Here is a 12,801-nt window from a genome sequence, read left to right as displayed (position 1 = left end):
CGGGCGGCGTTGGGCCCGCTCTCCGCGCAGTGGCGGTGTGTTATGAGAGCGGCCGCCGGACAGCGTGAGAAACTCCGCAGGTGGCCCGGACAACTCCACACCGTACTGTGGGGCTGTCTCACAGCACAGGGGCGAACTTTTAATAATAAACCATTTAAAGATTAAATTAGCAAAGGTCGCGCTCGGAGTACTGACCAGAAGAGCTGTCAAAACAAGCAAACCGTTCAGTCCAAGGTTCAAAATAAAGATTTTTGTGCAATCTAAATCAAAGGTTTCAAAGTTCTTAAATCATCCAAAATTTTCCATTTATACAACTTTTAATCTGATTTCTATGCATCTTTTCAAATATCAAATACCTGATGTTGAAATGGTATTTTTAAACAATGCTTCTGTTTTTGTGTTTTCCATTATGAATTAATGACAACTACAGCCTGAAATGTTCAAATAATTCTTTATACTGAGGATTGATTATGTTCAGATATGTTCAATTGTATAATTTCCAGTAAATAATTGCACACTCCCCCTGCCCAGAGAGTGGCCTGACCTCTGTTTTAAGTTCAGTTTTAAAGAAAGAACATTCCCAAAGACTCCCCTTACCAGCGGCCTTATTTAAAACAACAATGCCATCATTACTCATTATTGTATTTTTTTTCCCCCAGCTGGGTTAAATGCACATTTTGAAAGTTAAGACCCTGCACTTCTCAATGTAACACAAGGATGTCTGGTTGATTTATTGTGCTTTCGGAAGCGTTTCTGGCTTTGCTGGGGGAGCTGTCTCTGTGATTAATGCCTTCGCAGCCTGCTGCATGACTCTGTAATCTGCTGTTGTTTCAGATATTTTCAGCAGCCCATTGCTGAGCAGGTGGCCATTTTCCCACTCCCTGCCCGGGCCTTCGTTATCTGTAAGACTGTACTGCTGAATCAGTGTAGTGGTCCCAGGAGTGCTGAGTCCCACCCATCCATGTGTGGAAATTACTCTGGCTCGTACCGTGAGCGTAACACACATTACGTTTCCCCCACTGATTCCAAAGTGCCTACGCAGTTTGCAGTAGGTATCATAACTCATCTGCCAAAAAATAAATAAAACAGTATCAGCAGTACTGTACCCTGTTGGTTTGATTATTTACATCAAACTCCAACAAATGGCATTGGAACCAAAGAACACAGATCAGCTGTTGCAGATCGTTCCAGTACACACTTTGCGTGATTTATGTGATTCAGCCAACAGGAAGTGCAAACCACACACTATGTGCTCACTGCTGTGGCCCCATTTGTTATGACACTGCTCCTATGAATCATTGCCCGTCACCTTATGTTTTAAAATAATGCTACTTCAGAGGTGATTGTTGGGCTTCATGGGCATATTTAGGATGATGTAAGTAGATTACTCTTCAAGATATTTGTTAGACAATCTGTTTGCTTGTTTCATCGTTTCTCTTGCCCCTTTGGTGACGTATATTTAATGCAGCCTGATGTTAGCTGCTTGAGCTGCTCCTGGTAAGAGTGAATTAAATGAGTGAATAATCAGATAATACTACAGGGTGCACGTGTGTAACTAACGCTGTGCATTTCATACCCTGAAGCAGCCAGGTGAGTGGACCCTAAATGAGGTAGGAGGGGCTTTTTTTGTGCTGCGTGGCTTGTGATTTGCCAGATCGGCCGACTATAAAACTGACGCCCTGCTGTGGGGTGCTCCTGTTCGGTACGGCCAGTTCACGATGAAGATTATCCTGCTCCTCTCCCTCGGTGTCACTCTGTTCTCTCTGGGACAGGGCAGTAAGTGCTATAGCTTCAGCTCTCTGTTAGCGTTAGCCCTAAACCCTCTGCAAATGCTACATTCTGGCTCATGTGGTTTGCCATTGCTGTCAGGCTAATGTTTGGTGCTCGTATTTCTAAGACATACATTTTTATTATAAACCATAGATAATTCATGAGGTGTTAAAGTCCTGTGTTACAGAGGAGAGTGTGTTGTTGACTGTGTCAGTTGCGCTGTGTGTAAAGTTTTCAGTGCGGTGTAATCATGAATACCTTGATGAGCTGTCCTGACCACAGCGCTGCTCTGCTCTACTCCCCTCTGTGCTGTGTGCAGACACCCTGGACTCCTGTCAGCGTCGCTGTGGATACGGGACGGATTCCGCGTACACCTGCCAGTGTAACTCCGCCTGCGAGCGCTTTGGAGACTGCTGCTCCGACTACTACACCCTCTGCAAAGGTTCGGTTCCTCTTTGCACGCCACATCTTTCTTTCACATCCCAGAACTACAGCAGCTCTCTCCTCTGTGCCTTCACCGCGTGACGGCAGACCCCTCCCTCTCAAACAGAACGCAGCTGATTGGGCTGTCTATAACCTGTGTGTCTACAGCATACATACCACAACTCTACTCATCCTCCTCCATGGCTTCAGATAAATACAAAACCTTAGTTTAAATATTACGTTACATTACAAGCATTTGGCAGACACTCTTATCCAGAGTGACATACAACACAGTGTATTACCAAGATCAGGGACAAGTGTGTCGAAAACCCTAGAGAGAAGTACCGTTCCAAGTGCAGGGAACAACCGCATAGTTTAACTTGGACCCTGCAGGTTAAACTGATTAACACTAACACAAGCAAGAACAGCAACGCAGTCTATGCAAAAATACAAGCAGTAGTTAAGACACGAGTGCATTAACTATGTCAACTACGAAACAGCTACCTAGTTACAACCCTAAGCTTACAGTCAATTTAGAGATTACAGGGAGGTAGGGAGGGATGGGGAGAGGTGCAGCCTGAAGAGGTGAGTCTTCAGTTGTCGCTTGAAGTGTGTCAGTGTCTCAGCTGTTCTGACCTCCACGGGGAGGTCATTCCACCATCGTGAGGCCAGAACAGACAGGAGGCGTAACCGGGAAGCGCAAGTGCGAAGAGGGGGAGGTGCCAGGCGTCCTGAGGTAGCGGAATGGAGGGGTCTGGCTGGCATTTAGGGTTTGAAGATCTTGTGGAGGTATACTGGAGCTGTTTGTCACTGGCTGTTTATAAATACAAAACCCTGGTCCTAGCCTGTGGGGAAACAAAAGGAACTATACATGTTATCCATGATGGATTGCCAGCCCCTACACTCCCGCCAGACCACTCTGCTCTGTAACCTGTGGTGGCCCTGCCATGTCTTCCTCAAATGGTTTCCTCTTTTTGGGCATGACTCCTCTACTCTGCTCCCTAGTGGTAGAATAAGCTCTCAATCTCCCCACTACTGTCTAACTAACACTAATGTCTCATACCTCAATGTCATAAGTTAATGTGATGATAATGTGATGTCATCACTGGAGAAGAGCAAGAGCTAAATGACAAAACATAAAGGAGACGTCTCTCTTTTTGTCTCTCTCCCTCCCTCCTTCTGTCCCTCCTTCTCTCTCTCTCTCTTTCTCTGCTACAGCCTGCAGTTGTGGCATCTGTTTTCTGTTTGTCACCTACTGCTTATTTCTACTCCTTTCTTTTCATCTCAGTTGAAATTTTACTGCTTTATTGGTATCACTTATTTAGCCAAACCATTGCAAATTGATTGCATATTTGTCATAATTAATTTGTTATATTGCATGTTTATCAATTTCAGATTCAAAATGTTTTATTGGCATGATATATTTTGATATACATATTGCCAAAGCATAATACTTGTAATAATAGCAACAATAAAATTAATGACGACAATAAATATAAAGACTAAAATATAACTGATATAAAATGCAAACTAGTACTAGTAGTAATAACAATAGTAATACTACTACTAATAATAATTATAATACTCTGAATAAATAATACATATATGTTATATAATTAAAAACATATATTTATTTAGCATTTCACCCTCTCATAAACTAGGGCACTGCTTCATGAAGCAGGATTACTGAGTAGCTGGATAACTGCATTGAGTAAAACCTGGAACCCTCCAAAATTTGGAACATGGACTGAAGTAAAAAGGCTTTACTCAGCACAGTTATCCAGCTAACTCCGTAATCCTGCTTCATGAAACACCCCCAGAGCTCCACAGAGACGTTAAAGCAGGTCTGTTGTGGAGGTAATCCGTGGCGTTAACTCTGTTTGGCAGGTTCCACTTCCTGTAAGGGAAGGTGTGGAGAGCGGTATGACTATCAGGACCAGTGCCACTGCAACTCCAAATGCAGCCAGTACAACAACTGCTGCAATGACTACAGCCAGCACTGTGGGGGTGAGCATCGTCTAGGCAACTACAGCCAGCTCCGGTCCAAACCCTAACAAATGACGAGACACGCAAAATTAACACCTAAAAGGCTTTCAGTGTTCTGAGCGAATGACCGAACTTGAGAATGTGTGGTGATGACCACCATATGTCTCTGAGATTTAAATTTTTACTCATTAAATTGTCATAGTGTTAGCTGCCCCCTTGGCTTTGTTTCAGGAATACATAATACTGCCCTCTAGTGGTTGATTTTGGTTATTCCTAACATGTTTCTAACATATTATATAAAGCATAACTAATATATGTTGCACTAAATAACATACTCCAGGTGTAAATCAGGGTCAAGGTCCAGAACTGGGATTTGGCAGGGCATAGAACTCCTGTGTGTGTGTGTCTGTGTGTATCTGTGTGTTTCCATGAGCGCTTGTATTTCAGCACACTCAACTCCAAACCATTGCAATTGCAAAGGGCACTTTCTTGCAAAGAGAATTCTCTTTGGATGTCACTTCCACCAAATGTCCAGCAGAGGTCACTAGAGTACAAGAAATAAATGGGTTTCCCAGAGCTCCTCAAAGCCTGGAGCTCTCAGTATGAGTCCTGGGGAAGGATCAGCTGTTACTCAGCATGAAATTAATTAAGAAAGCAGCTGATTATAAACATCACTCACCTCACCCGGCTTCTTCAGTGGAAGGCTCCTTATCTTTCAGACTTGCGGTATTTGGAATGCTTTTCAGTAAGGCTTTTGAAATAGCAGTGTGGCATCAGCTATGACAATAATCTGTGTTGCGTTCACATCATTTTTTCAGACTCACAATCTAACTAAATGCTTAAGAGAACTGATGGGTTTATTGCCTCTTTCCAGCAGTTTCATCAAGTGATGTGAAAGTATTTCCAGTCTCTGAAACTCCAAATGAGCAGAATACAGAACAGCTAGTTTTAAATGTACTAATACTTCACTCTAAAACTGAATGAATTAATTTCTTTAGACTTTGATTTTAGATGATTTTTGGACATATTCAGTTATATTATTAAGTCTTTTATTATCGCACTGGTTTAATACTTGTGAAGCGTATTATTGTGAAGTAAGTAAATGTAAATGTCTGCATGCCTGCCTGCCTGCTTGTCTGTCTGTCTATCTGTCTGTCTGCATGCCTGCCTGCCCGCCGGTCTGTCTGTCTGCCTGCTTTCCTGCCTGCCTGTCTGCCTGCTTGTCTGTCTGTCTGTCTGTCTGCATGTCTGTCTGCCTGCCTGCCTGCCTATCTGTTTGTCTGTCTGTATACCTGCCTGCCTGTCTGCCTACCTGTCTGTCTGTCTGTCTGTCTGTCTGTCTGTCTGTCTGCCTGTCTGTCTGTCTGTCTGTCTGTCTCTTCACCTCCACCCTGTTTGTTTTCTGGAGGTTCCTCTGGCGGAGCGGCCATCTCAGATTCAGAGCTGAAGACCCTGTCTGAGCTGCTCTACGCGCTGGACTCAAACAAGGCCTCACCCTTTGAGCTGGAGATCGACACTCAGGCCAGAGTGTCCGACTCTCAGACTAGCTCACGGAAGGACCTCTCCCCCCGCCCGTAAGGCTACTACTAACCACACAGCTCTCACCCAACCATAAAGATGCAAAAATCCATACAGCATACCCTCTACCCTTAGGGCTATGACTATACACACAGCCTTCCCTCTACCTGTAAGACTATAACTATCCACACAGCCTACCCTCTACCTATAAGACTACAGCAATCTATACAACCCACACTCTCTCGTAAGGCTGCAACTATTCTTACAGCTGACCCCCCCATGCACAAGGCTATGAATATGAATATAGCTCACCACCTGAACCATAAGGCACAAGGCTATGACTATCCACACAGTCCACCCAGTACCCACAAGGCTCTATCCACACAGTCCACCCAGTACCCACAAGGCTCTATCCACACAGTCCACCCAGTATCCATAAGGCTCTATCCACACAGTCCACCCAGTACCCATAACACTACGACTACCCACACAGTCTACTCCGTACCCATAAGGCTATCACTACACACACAGTCCACCCAGTACCCATAAGGCTCTATACACACAGTCCACCCAGTACCCAAAAGGCTACAACTATCCACATAGTCCACTCAGTACCCATAAAGCTATAACTATCCACACAGTTCACCCAGTACCCATAAGGCTCTATCCACACAGTCTGCCCAGTACCCATAAGGCTCTATCCACACAGTCTGCCCAGTACCCATGAGACTACAACTATCCACACAATCCACCTCATACCCATAAGGCTATGACTATCCACACAGTCCACCTAGTACCCATAAGACTACAACTATCCACACAGGCTGCCTCATGCCCATAAGACTATGATTATCCACACAGTCCACTCAGTACCCATAAGGCTACGACTATCCATACAGTCCACTCAGTACCCACAAAACAATGACTATCCACACAGTCCACCCAGTATCCATAAGGCTATGACTATCCACACAGCCCACCCCCCAACCATAAGGTTGTGGTACTATCCACACAGTTCTCCCTTGACCTGTAAGACTACGACTATCTATATCCACACAATCACGCACAGCAAGACCCCCTGTTCAGTCACTGTGGCAGAGTTTCTGTTGGATCATTTTTGTTTTCACCTTAAAATAACCAAACTGCATAGACTCAAGAATCCTAGTTCAGTGAGTCAATCTGCATCCACTGCTTTATTTGTTCCATTTAGTGCTGAGTGACAATGAAAACCAGCAGACTATGCAGCTCACCAGAGCCAGGGTTCGGGCCCTTGACCTTGTATGGTTTAAAAAAGTCCTTTGGGTTCAGCAGTCACTGGCTCAGGCTTGCTGATGTGGGTCCTTTCTGTCTGTCCAGCTTGTTCAGCTACCTGGATTCTTCCCTCTTCTCCAAACCCACATTTGCTGCATTCCTGGCTCTGCTGGACAACTACCAGAGATACACGGGACAGACGGAGAGGTTCAGCTCAGCCCAGCTGGCCGAGCAGGACACCTTCCTTCGGGAGGCTATATCCAACACCAAAATCGGTCAAGAGCTCTACGCCTTCTTCCACAGCAAAGGTACCTCGCTCCTCCCACTCCCTGCTGAGTCCCTCTCTTCAATATTCAGCCTTTTTTAATGCCCCCTTTTCACCTAACTTGGAATTCCCAGTGGTGTTCATCATCGTTGCTGAAACCTCTGTTGTACTGTATCTTCGGGAGAGCAGACAAGCAAGTGCTGTCTTCGGAAGCATGTGAAGTCAGCCACTGCTTCTTATCCCACCACAGCCTAACGTTAGGCTTGCACAAGTATGAGTCAGAGGAAGACCATTCATGTGCAAACAGGAAGTGTATAGGCACCCAACTGACCAGCAGGGGTCCCTGGTACGTGATGAGGCACTGTCATCCAAGTCAATTGTAACCCTCCCTTTTCTGGGAGATGCCACTTGTGCATTGCCTTGCAAGGCTGCCGCAGTTGACACTGACAAGGTCCGGATTCGGTACCAGACTGTAGGCATATCCATGCACTGTAAAAGTGGCTTAACAGGATAAGCCACCCAGCAGTCCTGAATATTCTCACCTCTAATTCAGTTTTAAAAACAACTATTTTAAAACCTGGTTTTACTATAATTCTCTGTGATTTCTGCTGTTATTTTCCCTAATTATTGTATCTCTGTTGTACTTTGTGTTTATATTGTAGGTTGTTTTAGATTAATTGTGTTCATGCATTTTTACTGTTCTTTTATTTTTCTGCTAGAGTACACTTTGAGCATCCAATTTGAAAAGACCTTGTAAACAAAGCTCATTATTATGAATATTCAGTCTGAATGAAGCTGATAAACCAGTATTCATCTATGTGTACGTATATTCTGGGTATTGTATTAGTAGAATGCAATGAGCGGGTGAGTGTAACATATTGCCCGTCGTGTTGGTGTGTGTCCGCAGGCTTCTACAGTTCAGAAGCAGAGTTCATATATGACCTGAAGATGATGTGGTTCGGCCTGTACTCCCGCAACAACAATGCGAAGGACTCCAGTGGTTTTGAGCATATCTTCGCAGGTCGGTCTTGACTGTCTACGTCTGCCTGCAAATGAATGTGTATGTTATGGTGATTAGCGAGCATCAGCCATACCATCCTGTACCCTTCTCATGTTAAACTGCTGAAGCTAAGCAAACATACCACCCTGTACGCTTCTCATGCCAAACTGCTGAAGCTAAGCAGCCATACCACCATGTACCCTTCTCGTGGCTAACTCTTAAAGCTAAGCAGCCATACCACCCTGAATCCATGTTCTATGTAAACTTGCAGAAGCTACGTTGCCATACCTCCACCCTCTCTCTCTCTCTTTCTCTCTCTTTCTGTAGGAGAGGTGAAGAACGGTAAAGTGTCTGGCTTTCACAGCTGGATTCAGTTTTACCGGTTGGAGAAGAAGGGTCTGATGAACTACTACAGCCACAGCTTTGATGGGCCCGTAAGTTCACACTGACACACACTCCACTGTGCTCCCATCTGTTCCCACATTCTTCTCCTCCTTCCTGATTATGGATACATAAAGACTGCATGGAAAGCACAAGTGTATTTTTTCTCAGTCCGAGTGTACTGATATGAAGTAAAATGCTACTGTCAGGTTGCTATAGAGTTGAATCTTAAGGCATCAAACATTTCATTGGTTACGCAATTTAATCGTAATTTACTTTGAGGATATGTACACAAGACACAGAGATGTCTAGTAAGCTCTGAGATGAATAGTGTTAGTAGAACTAGTTAAGGAGAACCTCTCTCTCTTGCTCCCTTTCTCTCACTGTCTCTCTCTCGCTCGCTCTGTCACTCTGCTGCCCTCTCTCTCTCTCTCTCTCTCTCTCTCTCTCTCTCCCCCCTCTCTCTCGCTTGCTCTCTCACTTTGTCACTCTCTCTCTATGTCTCTTGCATGTTCTCTCTCTCTCTCTCTCTCTCTCTCCCACTCTCTCTCTCTCAGTGGACTACGTTTCCTGATATTCTGGGCATGCAGTTTAACTGGGATGGCTACTTCAAGCAAGTGGGCTCTGCCATCATCGGCAGCAGCCCAGAGTTTGACTTTGCGCTGTACAGCCTCTGCTACATCGCCCGTCCCGGGAAACAGTGAGTGACCCCCTACCCAGCAGCCATATCAACCCAGCCATACCACCCAGCAACCATACCAACCCAGCCATACCACCCAGCAACCATACCAACCCAGCCACACCACCCAGCAACCATACCAACCCAGCCATACCACCCAGCAACCATGCCACCCCAGCCATACCACCCAGCAACCATACCAACCCAGCCATACCACCCAGCAACCATACCAATCCAGCCATACCACCCAGCAACCATACCAACCCAGCCATACCATCCAGTAGCCATACCACCCAGCAGCCATGCCAACCCAGCCATACCACCCAGCAACCATACCAACCCAGCCACACCACCCAGCAATCATACCAACCAGATAGAACCCTGCAGTTCTAAAGTCTTTATCATCTGCAGATAGAACCCTGTAGTTCTAAAGTCTGTACCACCTGCAGATAGAACCCTGTAGTTCTAAAGTCTGTATAACCTGCAGATAGAACCGTGTACTTATAAAGTCTGTACCACCTGCAGATAGAACCCTGTAGTTCTAAAGTCTGTATAACCTGCAGATAGATCCCTGTAGTTCTAAATTCTGTATCACCTGCAGATAGAACCCTGTAGTTCTAAAGTCTGTATCACCTGCAGATAGAACCCTGTAGTTCTAAATTCTGTATCACCTGCAGATAGAACCCTGTAGTTCTAAAGTCTGTATCACCTGCAGATAGAACCCTGTAGTTCTAAATTCTGTATCACCTGCAGATAGAACCCTGTAGTTCTAAAGTCTGTACCACCTGCAGATAGAACCCTGTAGTTCTAAAGTCTGTATAACCTGCAGATAGAACCCTGTAGTTCTAAATTCTGTATCACCTGCAGATAGAACCCTGTAGTTCTAAAGTCTGTATCACCTGCAGATAGAACCCTGTAGTTCTAAAGTCTGTATAACCTGCAGATAGAACCCTGTAGTTCTAAATTCTGTATAACCTGCAGATAGAACCCTGTAGTTCTAAATTCTGTATCACCTGCAGATAGAACCCTGTAGTTCTAAAGTCGGTACCACCCGTAGATAGAACCCTGTAGTTCTAAATTCTGTACCACCTGCAGATAGAACCCTGTAGTTCTAAAGTCTGTATCACCTGCAGATAGAACCCTGTAGTTCTAAAGTCGGTACCACCTGCAGATAGAACCCTGTAGTTCTAAATTCTGTATCACCTGCAGATAGAACCCTGTAGTTCTAAAGTCTGTATCACCTGCAGATAGAACCCTGTAGTTCTAAAGTCGGTACCACCTGCAGATAGAACCCTGTAGTTCTAAATTCTGTACCACCTGCAGATAGAACCCTGTAGTTCTAAATTCTGTATCACCTATAGACAGAACGCTGTCGTTCTAAAGTCGGTACCACCCGTAGATAGAACCCTGTAGTTCTGAAGCCTTTTTTTGTCTCTGTGCTTTCAGGTGCCACCTGAGCTTGGGGGGGAAGACTCTGGTCATCCAGACGTACACCTGGGATAACTCATATTACGGCGACGGAAAGAAATTCATCGCCTCCGGTTTCCCTGCCACTCCTCGAGCTCTGCTTTTACACCCTTCAATCCTCAGCTCCGAGGACAAGTAACTGTTCATCCCCAAAACTCACGCATCGCCGATTACCATGGCAACGCTTATTAAATGGTGCTGAACACTCGCCCAGCCAGTCGTCTTTTCTGTTCCGGAACGTTCCGTCAGCCCTCCTGCAAGGGCCCTCCTACACTACCCACAGTGCACAGCTGCTCCAGTTCAGCCATCCCTGTCACAACCGTACTCCTGTCAGAATAATGCTTGCTTTTGAAGCCATCTTTGCTTCTGATTCATCTGTCTTTGTCCAGAACAATATCTTAAAATTCACAGACATACTGCAACAAATACTCCCTTAAAACCAATGAATATCTAAAGGCATTTGAAAAACTTACGACATTTCTTTAACGTAATAAAATCGAGTTGTCATAAGAATATTCTACCTGCCTAGTTGGTGATGTACTTTGCTTAATTTAACTCACAAATTGACCAGGGTTTCATCATTTAAGAGGAACTTTAAATTCCAGTTGTGTTCAACAGATGCCAATTATTAACGGGTACATGTTAAACAAATACTAAAAGTCAGACTAACCACAAAAAATAAAAGCTCCATGTAAAACATAAATAACATACATTTTATTCCTGTCCATAGTCCATTGTTATGATATAGCTTTCATCATTGGTAATCGAGAATTAGATTTTCCTCTATTAATAAAGTTGACAAAACTGAAAGAAAATGTCATCACTATTTTCACAATATATTATACACAACAGCCAAATATTAAACCTCTTTGAATAACTGCTCAGCCCCAAACACACAGATTTTTATGCACAATCCATCATGTGCTCAGTGGACCTTAAAATCGGCACTAACATGTCTCCAGTTTCGGAACGATGGCGACACGCCCCCCCCCACAGAGAGGCCTGCCACACTCCCCCCGTCTGCGAGAAAGGGTTTAACTGTTCTGTGTTCAGCGTGGGTTTGCACTTGACAACGTTTCACAACATTTCACAACATTTCTTTGATTTGGACCCTGCTGTGTCCTTGCTATGGCTCACACCCCCGTGGAACCGTGCCCCCCCCCCCCCCCCCGAACCCACTCACCACCCCACCCTCACACCCCCCACCCACTCACCACCCCACCCTCACACCCTCCACCTGCACAACCCCCCCCCCCCACCACCACCACCCCCACACCCACAAACAAGCAACAAGAAACAAACCAGAAAAAAGGCCAAAACAAAGCCAAAACAGACAACCTATAAAAGACCAGATTTGTTCGGGGTGTGATTTGCCCATGTGAGTGGGCAAGTTATCATCGTCTGGGTTTATCTCTGGGTTTATAATTTATTCTCTCAGTCCCGAGGGGTAACAAAGTAGACACTTTATTCTTCTGAGCTGACAGAACCTGTTTCCTCTTCATGTGAATCACCTGAAGAAAATGTATTTTCTTGGATTTTTTTTCTTTGCATTACTCATTGTTACTCAAAAGTATTATTCATCAGCTAATTTACAGTATTACTAAAAAACTTGCATTGACTTGCGATGCACACGTATGTCCGAGTGAGCACACAGGCTTTAGAGGAGCTGTATTCTTAGCCTATTGTCATAAAGCGTCAAGGATGCACTTTTTTGTTTTGCCATTTTTTAAGAAAAATAATATCATATTTTTGTTCAAATAGAATTAATATAATTGATCAGGGGGGCGAGGGTGGTTTCTATTGTCCCTCAGGGTTTCTCACAGACTGATTAATCATATTATTGCTGCTCCCCCCAGCAACCTCCTCCAAATCGCCTTACCCCACCAAATCTTCACGCCACCTGATTTCTGTTTAATTATATTATATTTCTCCCTTCGCTGTGTCATGGTAATAAGCAGAGTCCTCACCACCTGCTCCAACATTAGCAAAGTCTAATATGGGCCCACGTGAGACTATAATTCTATTGGGCTGCATGCCCAGGGGCAGTCAGCCAATCAGCAG

At 44.7% G+C, this 12,801-nt stretch overlaps 1 protein-coding gene across 1 annotated transcript; it reads left to right on the top strand.

Moving 5' to 3' along the window:
• The first annotated feature begins 1,692 nt into the window (after positions 1-1,692).
• On the top strand, positions 1,693-11,253 carry endou (endonuclease, polyU-specific). The gene is made up of 9 exons (XM_035387326.1): positions 1,693-1,776; positions 2,090-2,212; positions 4,081-4,200; positions 5,588-5,753; positions 7,054-7,256; positions 8,121-8,234; positions 8,541-8,647; positions 9,152-9,294; positions 10,720-11,253. The coding sequence occupies exons 1-9, from the start codon at positions 1,719-1,721 to the stop codon at positions 10,877-10,879; spliced, it is 1,194 nt and encodes a 397-aa protein (XP_035243217.1). The 5' UTR covers positions 1,693-1,718; the 3' UTR covers positions 10,880-11,253.
• The last annotated feature ends 1,548 nt before the right edge of the window (positions 11,254-12,801 follow it).

The sequence above is a fragment of the Anguilla anguilla genome, chromosome 13, assembly GCF_013347855.1.
Source record: "Anguilla anguilla isolate fAngAng1 chromosome 13, fAngAng1.pri, whole genome shotgun sequence".
Lineage (NCBI taxonomy): Eukaryota > Metazoa > Chordata > Actinopteri > Anguilliformes > Anguillidae > Anguilla > Anguilla anguilla.
The sequence above is the reverse complement of the archived record's forward strand: the minus strand, read 5'-3'. Positions and strand labels throughout refer to the sequence as shown.